Genomic DNA, 17648 nt, shown 5'->3' with positions numbered 1-17648 from the left:
CGAAAATACATGCATTATATAGGTGGGTAAATTTGACCCGCTGACGCTTATAGGTATAAATGCCCCATTTTTTGATTTTGGTTTATCTAAATAATTTTTAACAACATTGGATTGTAAATTACATAATTGTAGTAAAAGTCAATGACTGGGAGACTTGAATGTTTTATTTTAAATTTGTTATGTACATTTGAAAAACAGTGTTAACAGTCACTTGAACACCCTCTCCCTTTCTCTTTCCTTCTTTCTGAGATAATAATAATAATAATAATAAATACACCACAACCTACAGAAGAGAAACGCATCTGTTTGCACCATATGTGACCCTGGAGCACAAAACCAGTCTTAAGTTGCACGGGGATATTTGTAGCAATAGCCAAAAATACATTGTATGGGTCAAAATTATGCCAAAAATCATTAGGATATTAAGTAAAGATCATGTTCCATGAAGATATTTTGTAAATTTCCTACCGTAAATATATCAAAACTTAATTTTTGATTAGTAATATGCATTGCTAAGAACTTCATTTGGACAACTTTAAAGATGATTTTCTCAATATTTAGATTTTTTTGCACCCTCAGATTCCAGATTTTCAAATAGTTGTATCTCGACCAAATATTGTCCTATCCTAACAAACCATACATCAATGGAAATATTATTTATTCAGCTTTCAGATGATGCATAAATCTCAATTTCGGAAAATTGACCCTTATGACTGGTTTTGTGCTCCAGGGTCACATATACTTTGTGTGTTAAATGGACACATATATAGACTCGCCTGTATTTGGTTGAATCTCATCAAATCTGTCAATGACAGGCCCAGGTCATATTTCAAATCAAAATCTTCCATTTTAAAACCAATTTTGTTTTTTTTACATTGTGACATTTTTACATTTATTTACAGTTGAGCACATTTCCCTTCAAATTGAGAAAAAATCTCATTGTCACTAATGGGGAAAAAAACGTATAATGTATTTGACATTATGATGTATATATATATATATATATTTATTTATTTCAATTGACCATGTTCTGTCTGAATTCTCGATTCTGATTGGCTGGAATGTGTGTTGTGGAGGAAAAACTGATTCTAGACCAGCAATCACAGGCAGCATTATCACAGAGCTGTGCACACACTCCGCCTCACACTGTTTATTACAGTAATGAGAATATAATGAAAATCATCATTGAAAGTAATGAGAATTATGTATAATCTCAAAAGTAAAATAGATGCATTACAGTAATGAGAATTTGGGGGTGAGGGGGGTGTGGGGATGCGCTTAATTGTCATGAAAATAATGGCATAATACTTAAAAATGATTGTGGTCCTAAAATATGCTTTTTTTCTTTATGCAAAATATAAATCCTTAGTTTTTGATCTTTTGCCAGCACATTTTGCCAGTTCTCTTTCTCAAAGGATACCTTTGTGAAAAAGAAGTCAACTTTAGCATACTTTCAAAAAAGTATATACTTGTATATAATTTTGGACATGTTTTGAGACATTTATTTGAATGATAATTGCAGTCGGATCTCTGAATGCAATTTTATAATCACGTCTGTTTGTCTTTGAAATATAGTTAAAGTGTACTGCCGAATTTATGGTGAGCTAAAGTATACTTTAACATCTGTTATAAGTTTTATTTAAATAGATTTGTAATTACACATTTGTAATGATGAAGATGCAATTTGGTACTTAAAAAATTTATTAAATTGAAATGTAATACTAAATAACAGACTACAGTAAAAATGCTAATCAAGTACTTTACATGTTAGTGAACACATCTTCTGTAAAGCACCACAAAAGATTATTCAAACATAATGATTTAAAATATAATGAGAAACTTAGTCGTGAAAATCTATTCTCTTTGAGTACACTTTTGTTGCCTTATATTTCATTAATATTATATCTGCAAGTACAGTTTATTTACAATATATACTATTAACACTATACACTTCAAGTGCACACAATACAGTTAAGTGCACTACTTTTTCACAGGGGATCGTGTAGTGTTGTCGTATATAAACTATGCAACCTTATAGCACTCAGAACACTAAAAAATCTGAAAATGTTGTAGAAGTAAAAATGTATTATTATATTTAGCATGAATAAAGTCTTACATGGCACTACCTTACTGCATTACACACTTCAGTATAATTTGGCAGATTGGCATCACACCAAAGGAAGACTTTAGCTGTCTCTTCATATACTGTATATATATATATATATATATATACTGTATTTGTGTACAGTACCATACTGTTATAATACCACCGTCGATTAAACCAGGACGTCACCACCTGTGTTCAGTGTGTATTTTTCCCTCTTGGTAAACAATATGCACTCTAAGCAACATACACATAATGCGATACTTTTATTAATATCAATATTCCTAGTTCATATAAATCACGCTGCTGTAAAATCCTCATCAGTCGCTTAACTAACTGTGCAGATCTAAAGGTGCACCACAATAGCTACATTTAGACATTTTCCAATCCAGATCAAACTAATTATTTTGCAAACCATTCCATATTTTGCGTTGCAATTCAGACTAATACTGAATAACACGTTTATTTTAGGAATTTAGAGAAAGACTGTCTTAAAACTTTTTTTAGAGGCACTTGAAACTCTTCTGTCTGATCTCTGATGTCGTTGTCAATCCTGAATCAAAAGCAGACCCGTCTTTAAGCTTGCCTTCGGGAAATCAAGCCCAAGACTTTTAGGAAAAACATAATATAATAATATTTTGTCTGTTTGTGTATCATCTCAGTGTGTGGCATTACCTATTCACATCCCTCTCTGACACTGCAAAAATCTGGGCTTTGCATGTGTCTTATATATATATATATATATATATATATATATATATGTGTGTGTGACATCAATGGAAAGATTATTTATTCAGCTTTCAGATGATGTATACATCTCAATTTCGAAAAATTGACACTTATGACTGGTTTTGTGGTTCAGGGTCATATATATCATATATATTAAAATTGGAATCAGACATTAGAAATAAAAATATTATATAATATTATTTTATTTATTACCAGGGTCTTGCTGTGTACCACTTACCTCTTTATGAGAACTAGACGGTTTCACATTCGTTTTTTCATTAAGAGGTTTTAAAGTTTTACAGAAACATGTCTAGACACAGACAAGCACATGGTGTTTCTTCTTCTTTTTCTTCTACAACTCTATGCTCCGATAACCTTCAAAAATGATGCATATTTCCCTGCCGTATCATCCTTGCAGTGTCATGCTTTAAGTCTCAGAGGTGAATCTTGAAATCTGCTGTTTGCTATGGATCCTAAAGGAACGACCTGCTGTGCTGCTAACCCGTCTTTTCACATGCTTTTACGCAGCACTCACATTTAAATGCTCTTGAAATCATACGAGTGAAGAAATGACATTTTAATGCTTTCTTAGAAATAGCAGACACTCGCTATTTCTGAGTTTGCTGTTAAAATGAGCTGCGGGAGTAAGACGTGGTAGCAACATGACAAGGCGTAAAGCTGAGAAGTGCTCAGAGAGGAATGCACGTGGAAAAGGGAGACAGCAAACAGTGTGTGCTTTCAACTTTGCATATACGGGTTTCTGCACGACCGTTTTCAACCGTGTTAAAACTCTTCTGGGCATTTTTAAGAGTCCCAAAGCCTTCTGTTGAAAAAGGGTGTAGCACCTCACAGATAGTAGACATTTTGTGCTCTCTCCAAAACTCTTTGTATAGACTGTCACGTTCTTTCAGATGCAGACCAGCATGCGTGTGAGCTTAAGAGAGGTCTGAAAATGACTCATTGCATGAATCATGATCCCATGGACCCATCGTGGCTTGATTGATTTGATTCACTCATTTTTTGATTTCATATGTAACGCAAAAGCGAAACACGTGCTGCATATGCGGACTAGTGCTGGCTAGCTCAAGACTGCCCTCTGTCTATGAAAAGAAATGCTTTTTTAGGTCACTGCTTCTCCACTTTTCATAAATAATGTCTCCAGTGTGCTAATTTGTGATAGTTTAATGCTGTTTGGTAGGATTTACTGAAATGGCACGGCGACGCCACCTGTTAAGTTATAAAAAGCGACACTGATTATTCAGTGTGTTTTGCAAGATTGTTGCTATTACGCTACAGTACATATTTATAATTTAATATCATCTCATGACATGTAAAAAAAAAAAAAAGTGTAGCTGTATATCTAATGCACAGTGCCCTGAACTAGATTTATATAGATCTAGATATTGTAAGTGTAAATGCTGATCTTAAGTGTTTTCAATCCTAAAATTCTTCTTTTCTGTTTTTAAACCTTAAATATATGGATAGTTGAAAAATTTACCTTTTCAACATTTTAGGTTATAATGTATATTATGTAGGGCATGGTGTGTATTAAATGCATTAAGCGGGCACCACTTGCTTTCATTTGCATTCATTACTTCCTTTAAATGGGTTTGCAGTGTAACAGTATATTTGAATTGGGGAACACTTTATTTTAAGGTGTCCTTGTTACACATGTTACATGTACTTACTATTATAATAACAATTAATTATGCATAATTACATGCAAGTAACCCTAAGCCAAACCCTAATCCTAACCATATAGTAAGTACATGTAGTTAATTAATATTAGTCAGTACTTAAATATACTGTATAATTACACTGTAACAAGGACACCTTAAAATAAAGTGTAACCTTAAATTGTAATTTTATGCATTAGCGTTAGAGGGTTATTTGTGTGTGTGTGTGTGTGTGTGTGTGTGTGTGCGTGTGTGTATACACTCTAAAAAATGCTAGGTTGTTTCAACCCAATTTTGGGTCAAATATGGACTAACCCACCTGTTGGGTTAAAAAGTTAATTTAAAAATGTAACCAAAATTTAACCCAACAGTTGGGTTAGTCCATATTTGACCCAAAATTGGGTTGAAACAACCTAGCATTTTTTAGAGTGTATATATAATATAATTACGGTTCTCTAGATTCTTTTAAACATTTTAAACAAGAGATGTCTGCTCTTCAAATCCATAGAGACACAGTGATATTCTCAAAGACCATTACGTGCTCCGTTCTAAATCGATGCCTCATATAGTTAGAGTTATATATAGTTACAGAATATAGAGACAGACAGTAAACATATTACCCATAAAGTAAATGTTTTGGCGGTTGTGGAGCGGACTGGCTGTAGTAGACAGTTAAGACATTATTGGCTTACTAGATACAGTAAGTGGCCTACTGTTTTTAAAAAAAGAGTATGTGAAAGTATATATTATGCAGCTATTACAGAGAGTAGTAGGCTGTGCCACATTGATGTCAGTTTTGTCTGTCTGATGAAATAGACTCAAGATGGGGAGATCACGGTTAAATGTTACAGTTTTTGTTACTTCCATTTCATTCTTCCTGATGGAGGATACAGTATTCTGGCAGTGTTTTTTGGAATGTTTGGAATAGAATACTAGCTTAGGCCTACTACTTACTGAGTACTGCACACTATACACTCTATACTGATTTTTAAAAAGAGTAGGTGAAACAGTACACGTTATTCCTCAATAAATGTTTTGGAACAGTAGTATGCTACTGTACTTGGTCATCACATGACCTCGCTATATTTGTCAGATGACCTCATTGCATTAGAAAGTGGCCTCCAGTTACTTAATCTTGAAAATTTTGCGTTAGAAATCCATATGTGTGGGATGAATAATTGTATGTGGTTAGCTTTGTTACTGCTCATTTTGACAAACACTTCTGGGTATTGTGTATTATTACCCAAAACGTATACTATGCTGTATAAGAGGTTTCCATTCCTGTTCCAGAACCTGCAGAGTTTAGCTCCCACAAAAAAAGTAATCAAACATTAAGTAATCACATGTAAATAAACTACCGCACTTCTCTTACTATTGCTGCAGGATGGTATATATTACAGGGGTGTACAGTTAAATACATTCTTACAATTTCTGAAACACTTTAGCAGGACACAGTCTATTCTCAGAATGTCACAGTGATACTCTGCTCTTGGCTACATTCTGGCAAACAACATCCCGTGACCATTTAGTCCATAAGGGGGAGACAGAAAATGAACACACATTCTACAGGAAATGTCATTGAACACATTCCATAAGATAATGCAAGACTGAAGCATATGCCTGTGGTTATGGTTTATTTATTGGTCATACTCAGCCTATAAACACACAAGGTAATTAATGTGCATGCCTAAAGCAGTGGCAATCTATTATCTACATATTTAACAGCCTACACTTCTTGATTTTTGAGGAAGAAAATATTATAATTCTCATATATTTGTGGCAACTCTTTCTGTTGTCTATTATATCATATCTATTATGCAATCTAGTATTTCTATGGCTTTGTGTTTTCTTAAATCATTATATTAAATAGATTTTCTGATGGTATGTTTAGGATATTTGTGTTGTTTAACATTTAATTATTGCAGGTTTGCGTCATGTTCTGAGTTTCATTATTTTTATTTATTTTGAGGAATACTGAATCTGTGTTTTTTTGTTTTTTTTTGTGAGTGAGATGAATTAATGCATATTCATATTTATTTTAGAACTACAGTAACATCTTCTGATTTCTCTCGACATGGGGACAGGAGAGCTGTCAATCAATAAATTGGGGGGAAAAAAGTAACTTGCGTTACTTATTTGAAAAAGTAACTCAGATATTCTCTTGTAAATTAAAAAGTAATCTGTTACTTTACTAGTTACTTGAAAAAAGTAATCTGATTACGTAACTCGCCTTACTTGTAATGCGTTACCCCCAACGCTGGTTTTGAATCCTAGTGAATTAACATACTTGAAGAAAAATATAGGGAATGTATATACTGATGAGATCCAGGAATGTTAAAAAGCGACATTTAATTCTTTGCATGCATTTGTGAAAATAGAAATCATTTTATATACATTTATACGTTCATAGATTTTTTTTTTGGAGCACCTAACCTCACCCCTATCCTTAACCCGTCCACTTCTCATCAATATAAAACACGTAACAGCCACACGTATTTATTTCAAAAACTGACCCCAAAAGCAGTATAAATATATTACAAACAAACTCGGTTGCATTCCGAGTCTTCTGAAGCCATACCATATCTTTATATGAAGAACAGAGTAAAACGTAAGGTTTTAATCGATGAAAATGATAACATGGTCCGTTAACAGGGTCATAGTTCAGTCAAAAGATACTCCAGAACTTTAGCATGACACAATCGGTCACAAGACACACAAGAGCCAATGGCATTTCACAACCAAAGCTGACGTAACGCTTCTTCTGCCTTTTATATCCTGTGTTTTATAATGACAAATGTTTAGGTTTAGGGGTAGGAGTACTGTTACGTGCTCAAAAATGTGTAAATAGTGTAATGTAATGTAAATAAAACTCTTGTGACTGTTTAAATTGAAAATCACACCCCAGCATACATGTAATAGTGGCAAAATTATTACCCAATATATAAATTAATCATGACGATAATATTCCCATTCCCTTCCCATCTGCATGTTGACGCAAAGGGTTTCTTATGCAAAGCAATGGAGTGCCCTGCATGTCGCTGTGCGTTAAAAAGTTACGCCAGAGGGCCGTGACCAAGCGTCAGTATGTGACGAGTTGAGAGTGAGAATGTGTAGCAAGTGTAGCTTACAGTATTTGTTAAAAGCTTTTATTTATGGTCGACATTATACTGAAATGTTTCAGAAAATGCATAAATCATGTGCATGACTTTTTCTGTTTGTGTTTGTGTCTCAGGTGACATCAGGTGCAAGGGGATGACCGAACGCATTCACCACATTAATCTCCACAACTTTAGCAATTCTGTACTTGAGACCCTCAATGAGCAGCGAAACCGCGGGCACTTCTGTGACGTGACGGTTCGGATCCACGGTAGCATGCTGCGAGCTCACCGCTGTGTGCTGGCTGCAGGCAGCCCCTTCTTTCAGGACAAGCTGCTCTTGGGCTACAGTGACATCGAGATCCCCTCTGTGGTTTCTGTGCAGTCCGTCCAGAAACTGATTGACTTCATGTACAGCGGCGTGCTGCGGGTCTCCCAGTCCGAGGCGCTGCAGATCCTCACAGCTGCCAGCATACTACAGATCAAGACCGTTATCGACGAGTGCACCCGCATTGTTTCGCAGAATGTTGGCTTCGCTGGATCTGGCAGCTTTTCCGTCGTCCCTGGCGACTCGGGGCAGGAGACGCCTCGGGGAACTCCTGAGTCTGGCACCTCCGGTCCTAGTAGTGATGCCGAATCAGGCTACATGCAAACATCTCACCAGAGCCTTGACCGTGTTTACTCCTCGCTGTATTCCAGCTGCTCTGGGTTGGGCCTGCAAAACGGGACCCGTGGAAATCGCTCCCACTATGCCAGCGCCGTGGTGACAGCCGGCTACGACTCACCCCTTCCATTACAGCAGAAGGAGGGAGGGCAGGACCCTGCCTGGATCACACGCATCCACGAGCGCTCGCAACAGATGGAGCGCTTCCTAGTCACGACAGAGACTACACACTGCCGTAAACAGCCTCGTCCCGTGAGGCTCCACACGGGTGATATTCACATCAAGCAGGAGCAAGGGGACGAGTACACCTGCTACGGGCTGGAGGACTGCCGTGAGGACAGCGAACAGCTGGAGTGCGAGCCCAAGGGCGAGAGCTTCGACTCCGGCGTCAGCTCTTCCATCGGCACGGAAACGGATTCTGTCGAGCAGCCTTTCTTGTCTGGGTTCGCTCGAGACAACTGTCCAAACAAAGGCCAGCAAGGTGAGCGGGGAACCCCTGTGCAGATCGAGGTCAACGATTCATCCCCCGAGCAGACCCAAGAGTCGGTTGAAGACGGGAATGGAAACGGTCCTTCTCAAGAGTGTGGCGAGCTTGGAATCTATCAGCCGCCACAAGCACCCCAGTCGATGCCTGCTGGGCCGTACCTGCGGCCAGGTGAGCCACTTACCAGCAACCTGCGTATGCCCCTCACCCTAACCAGCAACACCCAGGTAATGGGAACCGCAGGCAACACGTACTTGCCTACACTCTTTGCAACCCAGTCAGCCAGCGACAACAAGCCTTTCCTCTTCAGCCTGCCCCAGTCCATTGGAAGTCAGCAGCCCCAATTTGTGGCAGTGCCCTCTCCGTTCCCCAGCGGACTGACCGTGCCACCGGCTGGAAGTCAACAGCAAAGTAATGCTACCGTGGGACAGCATGGGGAGAAGAAGCCCTACGCATGCACTCTTTGTTCCAAGACCTTCACTGCCAAACAAAACTTTGTGAAACACATGTTTGTGCACACAGGTGAGTTCCCTTGGCCTTCATCTCCGTATTGTTAGCTAGTTAAAGGGATAGTTCCCCCCAAAAATGAAAATGTGATGTTTATCTGCTTACCCCCAGGGCATCCAAGATGTAGGTGACTTTGTTTCTTCAGTAGAACACAAACGAAGATTTTTAACTCAAACCGTTGCAGTCTGTCAGTCATATAATGGAGGTGAATAGGAATCACGGCTTTGAGAGTAAAAAAAACATGCACAAACAAAACCAAATTAAACCCTGTGGCTCATGACGATACATTGATGTGTAAAGACACAAAACGATCGGTCTGTGCTAGAAACTGAACAGTATTTATATCGTTTTATACCTCTGATGCACTGCAATGTCTGAACCATCCTGAGCACGTCCTCGACAGCCGGCGCGTGACGCATCTTCTTCTTCTTCTTGCTTTACGGCGGATCGCAGACTTATAAGTGCATTACCACCACCTATCTCTCAAACGGACCATTGACACTCCTAATTGAGATTGATGTGTAAAGACACGAAACTAACTCTATCTACAATGTATCGTCATGAGCCGCAGGGTTTAATTTGGTTTTGTTTGTGTATGTTTTTTTTTTACTCTCAAAGCCGTGATTACTCTCAAAGCCGTGATTCCCATCCACTTCCATTATATGACTGATAGACTGCAATGGTTTGAGTTAAAAATCTTCGTTTGTGTTCTACTGAAGAAACAGAGTCACCTGCATCTTGGATGCCCTTGGGGTAAGCAGATAAACATCAAATTTTCATTTTTGGGTGAACTATCCCTTTAACGTTGTATCCAGTTATATCCATAAGCTGGTCTGAAACACTTTCGATTCAGGGTGAATAATTGGTAATACTTAGTGCTGTCAAACGATTAATCGTGATTAATCGCATCCAAAATAAAAGTTTTTGTTTACATAATATATGTGTGTGTGTGTGTACTGTGTATATTTATTATGTATACACTAACGGTCAAAAGTTTGGGATCAGTAAGACCTGTAATGTTTTTTTTAAAGAAGTCTCTTCTGCTCATCAAGGCTGCTATATATATATATATATATATTCAAATATAATTTATATTATATATAAATATTAATATTTTTATATATACAAAACATATTTTTCTTAAATATATACATGTATGTTTTTGTATTTATATATACATAATAAATATACACAGTACACACACACATATATTATGTAAACAAAAACTGTTTTTTTTGGATGCAATTAATCACGATTAATCGTTTGACAGCACTTATTGTGAATGATCCTTGTTGGCTGTCCTCTGTGGATTAGGTATTATATTATAAGCAACCCAGTCCATTTCAACAGTGTGACAAGTATCCATCAGGACCTCAAAATTATCGATATGATTCTTCAGTTATTGGGCTTTGAGATATGAAAGCAACTAAACCTTTCCTTTAGGCTTATCTGTGCACTGAATGTACTCAAGCTGTTTGCCGAATGCATGCTAGTTCCAGATTTGTCAATGCATATAAGCAGGTCTGAACTTGTTTTATATAAAAGTCTGCACTATTTTTTATTTTTTTGACATGCCACAGAATCATTGACATTTTAGGAAGGTGCTTTTTAAGCACATCCTTGAGCAACCTGGCTTTGGCATGTCCACTTGTTAGAAGCCTAAATGAGATTCTACAGTAGTCTTACTGTTTTGGAGTTATCTCTTCAGGAGACTGACAAACTATTTATTAGCAGGGCATATTCTGAACCCTTGAAGTGCACAGTAAATATATCCTGCCTTCAAAAGAGCATTCAACTATGGCAACGTTAAGTTTAGTAAGATAATTAAATTTGACTCTGTGATCTCCTGAAGTAGATTACTATGCAATGATGGTCTGTCTTCAGGCCAAAACCAAGTCTGTGTATTCTTATATGTTTATTATCGGACTTTGATGCTTGGTATGTCTTCAAACATGCTGCCATAACTGAGTCACAGGAGCTTTTATCATGCAGAATATGACAAAAGATATTTGACAATAACAGCACAGCAGATGTTATTGCCTATGACCTAGAAGATTGAAGCTGCCAAAAACATAAATATGTAAATAACTGGCCAGGTATGGCCTTCGAATGGAATGATTTATATTGCAGAGTTTCCAATATTTTTCACAAGATTATATTTCACTTTATATGTACAATTTACTGAGATAACATTTTTTTGGGGTGAAATTGGCACAGGATTTGCTCATTTCAAAAAGGAACTTTTACACCAAAATACATTTACTTTCTTGTGATTTGTACTTTTCTACCATAGTTCTCTCTTTTTTTTCTACTAATTTTTTTTAAAATGGACTTTTCTTGTTTTCCACTAACGTCTTTTGTATGCTCTGTAAATGTATGGTACAGACTTGCACCAGTTCCTGCAGACCTCACACAGAATAAAACAGTTGCAGTTATTTCTAATTACTTCTCTGTATCGAATCAAATCAATTTTCAGTAGAAATTACTGCCTGACAAGCTTTACATGTCATTCCTGATTGTAATAATGATAATTGACTACAAACCTTTAATGTAACTTTAGCTTTTTTTTTTTTATGTGTTTTGGATGAGAAGGAATGTCTATGGAATTTCAGTGTAGCTTAAGCGTGTTGGCTGTGCTGGCCTTTTTAGATTTCAAAGTTTTACATTACTGTTGCTAGGCAACCACAGCACTAATTAATTCCATAATTAAAATTAATACATTTAGAAAGTAGTTAGTAACCTGCATGCAAAGTTCAACTTTTCCAGCAAAAGTTACAGTTGAAAGCAAGAATTACAGGAACAATCTTTTTAAAATCTGTCTTTTTTATTATTATTGTTATTATTATTATTTTACAATTTAGAATGATATGCACAGAGAATCGCATGTCAAATTTTGTATTTTTTGAAAGGTGATATCAAAAACCAAAACATAGACATTATACGATCAAGAGGCATATGTGACCCTGGACCACAAAACCAGTCATAAGGGTTGCTCAATTTTTTGAAATTGAGATTTATGCATCATCTGAAAGCTGAATAAATAAGCTTTCCATTGATGTATGGTTTGTTAGGATATAACAATATCTCGCTGAGATACAACTATTTGAAAATCTGGAATCTGAGGGTGCAAAAAAATCTAAATATTGAGAAAATCATCTTTAAAGTTGTCCAAATGAAGTTCTTAGCAATGCATATTACTAATCAAAAATTAAGTTTTGATATATTTACGGTAGGAAATTTACAAAATATCTTTACTTAATATCTTAATGATTTTTGGCATAAAAGAAAAATGTATAATTTTGACCCATACAATGTATTGTTGGCTATTGCTACAAATATACCCCAGCGACTTAACAATGCTTTTGTGCTCCAGGGTCACATATTTGTTCTTAATAAAGAGGAACATATATGTGTCAGATTTCAGGTCTGTAGCTGTCGCATTGCAACTATAGTCCATTTCATAATTACCTGCATGCAAAATATGGTAACTTTTCACCATGCAGCCACAAAAAGGAGAAGAAGAACCTGTCTGGATCTACGATTGCATGATCAAAATGATCATGTGATAGGACAGTGGTTTATGCAAGAGGCTTTGGTGAAATGTTCCTTCCTCATGAGTTTGTGCTCTGTGCTCTTTCAGGTGAAAAGCCACACCAGTGCAGTATCTGCTGGCGTTCGTTCTCGCTGAAGGATTATCTCATCAAACACATGGTTACACACACAGGCATCCGAGCATACCAGTGCAGCATCTGCAACAAACGCTTCACCCAGAAGAGCTCGCTCAACGTCCACATGCGCCTGCACCGTGGAGAGAAGTCCTACGAGTGCTACGTCTGCAAGAAGAAGTTCTCCCACAAGACCCTGCTGGAGCGCCACATGGCCCTGCACAACACAGAGACCGGGGTCTCCGGGGTCTCCGGGGTCAGTGCCGCAGGGAGCGCCGGAGGCCCCGCATCCATCCCGGTTCCGATGGCTGTTCCCGAGCCGGGAGCAGGAGTGGTGGCTCTCGCCATGCCGGTGGGAGCAGGTGGGGTGACCACATGCGCAAGCATGTCTCCGACGGATAAGTACAAATAAATAAAAAACATGAAAGAGAATGAAATGATACAGAAAACGGCACTAGATTTTTTTTTTTTTTCTTATATTGGGGCATGAAGAGTAATGAGTATAGACACTGGCACATTAAGTTTTCTAGAAAAAAAAGAAGCGTTTAATTTCTTTTCTTTCTTTTTTTTTTGTCCTTGCTATTCTTAAAGAATAAAAAAGATGGTGGCCTTAAGGCTGTGTAGTTGGATGATGATCCACTGGCTGGATCCATACTACTGGCCTCTAAATGTATGCTTTCCTTAAATACTGATTTATGTGTTGAACACTACCGAAAGGCCTGCGAAAGAACACACAAGAAAAAAAAAAATTCACATGCGCGCACACACATACACACGAACACAAATACACATGCATGCACTCACACGCACAAACTACTTATACACACTTATATATGGTGGAGGTATTTTGTACGTATGTGTATTTGTGCATGTGAGCGTGCGCACAAAAATTAATATTGCAGTGAATTTTTTTTATACTTGTAGATCTTTTCCCATGTAGACCGTATTGGACATTATAAGCGTCCAAGCTTACTGTGGTATAGATTAAAAAAAAATAAAAAATGAGAGAAAAAAAAAGATTTGGCTCTAGATTCATCCTAAAATAACGTTGGTCACATGTTTGCCTTTTTACGTGCGGTAAGAATAGGAGAGTTGTTCCGATTTGACACTGGGTTTTTATTTATTATTATGACATTGAGGGATTATGATGTTGATGTTTACAAAAAAAATTATATATATATATATATATATATATATATATACATGACAGTATTCGAGCAAAACCTTTGAATGCCGTTAGTAATTTCCAATTCGTTTTGCATACACTGCCACTTAAGAAGACGACTGTTAGTTGACCTCTTCCGCTTCAAAACGACGAAGTGTGATACAAAGTTTCGAGAAACTGATTTAATCTTTTCATTTGCTCCATGGTTCTCTTTTTTATTTTTGAAAAAAAGAAAAGGAAAAGGAAAATGGCAGATTTTAGTATGCAAACAGGCCCGAGATCCAAGTTAATTGCTGCTCCTCACGTGCTCACTTTGAGACTGTTATCAGCCGTAGAATCCAACACTATGTGTGGATGTTTCTCTAATTATTATTATTTCGTTAAACGTTAAGCTATTTGGAGCTATGGGCTAGATTAGATCAAAGTGAACTGGACAGAAATAACCTCCTAAATACATAAAAGTGATGTATTCCCTGTTAGCGGCGACTACTACGACTGAGTTGTTTGGGCCGGTGGGGTGACTAAAATGCACTACTCCTGTTCCTAAAGCGCCACCTAGTGGCTCAAACAGCCGTCCTTGTTTTTTGCCTGATGGGATATACAGACAGGGCGAGAGAGCAGGCGAAGGATATACGGACACAAGGCAACAGAAGAAAAAAAAACATCTACTGAACCACAATAAAATCAACACGGTCGTTCTTCTTTAATATACCACAGGGAGAAAACTCTCCAAACAATAAGAAACATTCCCAATTTTACCCATATCTAGACATCGTGTGTGCATTTCGGAAGTGAGTTGAAAAGGTTGTATTTTTGGTGTTTTACGTCACTCAGAAGCTCTGTGTTCATATTTGGCTTTGTCATACACGTATTTTATCGATATAAAAAGACTCATCTGCCGTGCAACTGCAATCTGACAACTTTGCTCACTTATCTGAGAAGATACACCTTCGAAGTGTAGTTAAAACGATGACAGTTTATGTAGACTTTTTCCTTTTTGGAATTTGGTCGCGTAAGTTGTAGGTTTGAAAAACAGTGCTACTTTGCACATTTACTTCAAAATCCTGTGCTTAAGCATCGAATTGTTTTACTTAAGAAATTAAATTCTATGATTTTCTTTTTCTTTTTTTTTTGCATTGTTTATAAAGGAAATATCTTTTCTTAGAAGCTTGATAAGAGGACTGCATTGTTTTCTTGCATATATGTTGCACTGCTTAAACCAATAAGTGCACTACTGTTACCAGAGATGTTCTAGTTTTTAGAGATAATCTTTTTTTTATCAAATATTTGGTTCTATAGTTCACTTGTGTTTGAGTAGTTTTGTTCCTTTTTTTGATTAGATGATTACATTTTTCTTGGCTTTGTTATCATCACTTGCTATTGTATTTACTTTGTGCTTTTTATGCACGCATTTTTTTTGTTCTTCTTTATTTATATTTAAACCATTGTGAGCGTATCCCTGGTAAGATCCTAATGATGTACCGCTTACACCACTTCCATCCCCATCCCAACACTATCCCAATGCAGTTAATTCATTAAAGCAAATGCTCGGTTTTCTTCGCATTCACACCAAACTAAAAAAAAAGCAAAACAAACAAAAAAACATCAAAACCATAAAACCACAAAAAAAGAATCGTAGTGTATGCCTAAATATATGATACATGTGTTTTAGAACAAGTTAGTTTCTACAAGAGGGTCTTTGTGCAAAGCTTTTTAGTGCTGTCTAGGGATCAAGCACATTTCTGTATGTGTTTGTGTGAGCATGTGTGTGCAACATGTTTGTGTGTGTGTGTGTATATCCCTCTGGTATGTCTCTATGTGTGTGCTGTACAATTTGTGATGCCTGAACTGTAGGGCTTCCTTTGCAATATACAGTACAGGTACGGCAACAGTGACAATACGTCAGAGTACATTTGGTAACTTTCTCAAGAACAATCATTAAACCTTATTCCCTACAATAAATAGCACGAGGAACGTCATGCTGTTAAGGCCCTTGCTTTAAGTCTGAATAATATGATCTGGCCTAACCCAATACGATGATTCTGTATCGTTCTCCAGTGCTTTCAGACCAAACTCAATTATGCTGCAAAGTTTGGCCACAGGCTGTGTTGTATCAGTCTGAGGTGCTGCCTTAGACAAGCATACTTGTTTGTTCGCGTTTTATTTCAGCTTGGCGTACTATTTTGACGGTTGTGTTGTTGAGTAGCGAACTGAGAAGAAGAAGAATGTTCCGTTGGTTACATTGGGCCTCGCTGTTATAGTTTTGTCGGTTTTGAATCGTTGTGGTCGCAGTTGATATAGTCCATAGTCGATAATCCAGTTTATTTTTGAGTTATAAATGTATTTTTTTCTGATTCAGGAACCGTCCATGTGAATTTCAACTGCAGCAATTCACAGAAACGTTATACTGGAACATTTATGTGACACTGGAGCGCAAAACCAGTGATAAGGGTCAATTTTTCCGAAATTGAGATGTATACATCATCTGAAAGATGAATAAATAAGCTTTCCATTGATGTATGGTTTGTTAGGATATGACAGTATTTGGCTGAGATACAACTATTTGAAAATCTGGAATCTGAGGGTGCAAAAAAATCTTTAAAATCTTTAAAGTTGTTCAAATGAAGTTCTTAGCAATGCATATTACTAATCAAAAATTAAGTTTTGATATATTTACGGTAGGAAATTTACAAAATATCTTCATGGAACATGATCTTTACTTAATATCCTAATGATTTTTGGCATAAAAGAAAAATCTATAATTTTGACCCATACAATGTATTGTTGGCTATTGCTACAAATATACCCCAGCGACTTAACACTGCTTTTGTGCTGCAGGGACACATATCAATGATTCTTCAATAAGACAGGTACAGGGACTGTTTGTAACTTGTATACAGGTCATTGATATGTGAATGAGTATTGCATTAGAGGTTAAGAGATGTTTCTTTTTGTCCAGCAATGTTGTCCGGTGCTGCAGAAGCTCCATCCTCATCCATGAGCTCCTCTGATGTTCAATCATCAGCTGCTAATGAACCGGAGCAGGAGTCTGCTCCACAAACCCGCCGCCGAAACAAGAGCATCGGCGCGGCCCATCCCGCCATCTACTTAAACACCCGCTCTCACAAACTGCTCAGGAGAGCCATACGCATCTGGAAGATGCCGATTCCCATACTGAGCTTCACGGGATCTTTGAAGCCGAAGCCCAGAAGCTTCCGAGAGCGGCTGAAGCGAGTGGAGATGCTTCGTAATCGGTGTGAAGACTCGAATAGTCCGAAGCCGATGACTCGCTCCGTCAGAGACCTGCAGCTGTGCAGCTCCGGGACAGACTCCTCTCCATCACCCTCCAGCACCTCCCTAAAGTCCCACCGCAGCCTCCGCACGCGGCCGGTCCACATGCTCCGCACCCGCCGATATAGGAAACAGTTACAGCTCTACCGGATGCTGTCCAACAACAGGAGACGCAGACAGAGCGATGAGAAACCGCACAAGCTGGAGGTCAGTGACATGCCCTGGACCACAAAACCAGTCATAAGGGTCAATTTCTTGAAATTGAGAT

General features: G+C 37.6%; 1 protein-coding gene across 1 annotated transcript in view; it reads left to right on the top strand.

Moving 5' to 3' along the window:
• zbtb20 (zinc finger and BTB domain containing 20) overlaps nucleotides 1-13336 on the top strand; it is a 47017-nt gene extending 33681 nt beyond the window's left edge. The window contains exons 3-4 of the mRNA XM_016568177.1: nucleotides 7742-9274; nucleotides 12900-13336. Of these exons, the coding sequence (XP_016423663.1) occupies nucleotides 7762-9274; nucleotides 12900-13336 (1950 nt within the window). The 5' untranslated portion in view covers nucleotides 7742-7761. The remainder of the gene's footprint in view (nucleotides 1-7741; nucleotides 9275-12899) is intronic.
• Nucleotides 13337-17648: the final 4312 nt, after the last annotated feature.

The sequence above is a fragment of the Sinocyclocheilus rhinocerous genome, unplaced genomic scaffold (assembly GCF_001515625.1).
Source record: "Sinocyclocheilus rhinocerous isolate Xijiao unplaced genomic scaffold, SAMN03320098_v1.1 scaffold1915, whole genome shotgun sequence".
In the NCBI taxonomy this organism is placed as follows: domain Eukaryota; kingdom Metazoa; phylum Chordata; class Actinopteri; order Cypriniformes; family Cyprinidae; genus Sinocyclocheilus; species Sinocyclocheilus rhinocerous.
This window is presented reverse-complemented; position numbering and strand designations above follow the sequence as displayed.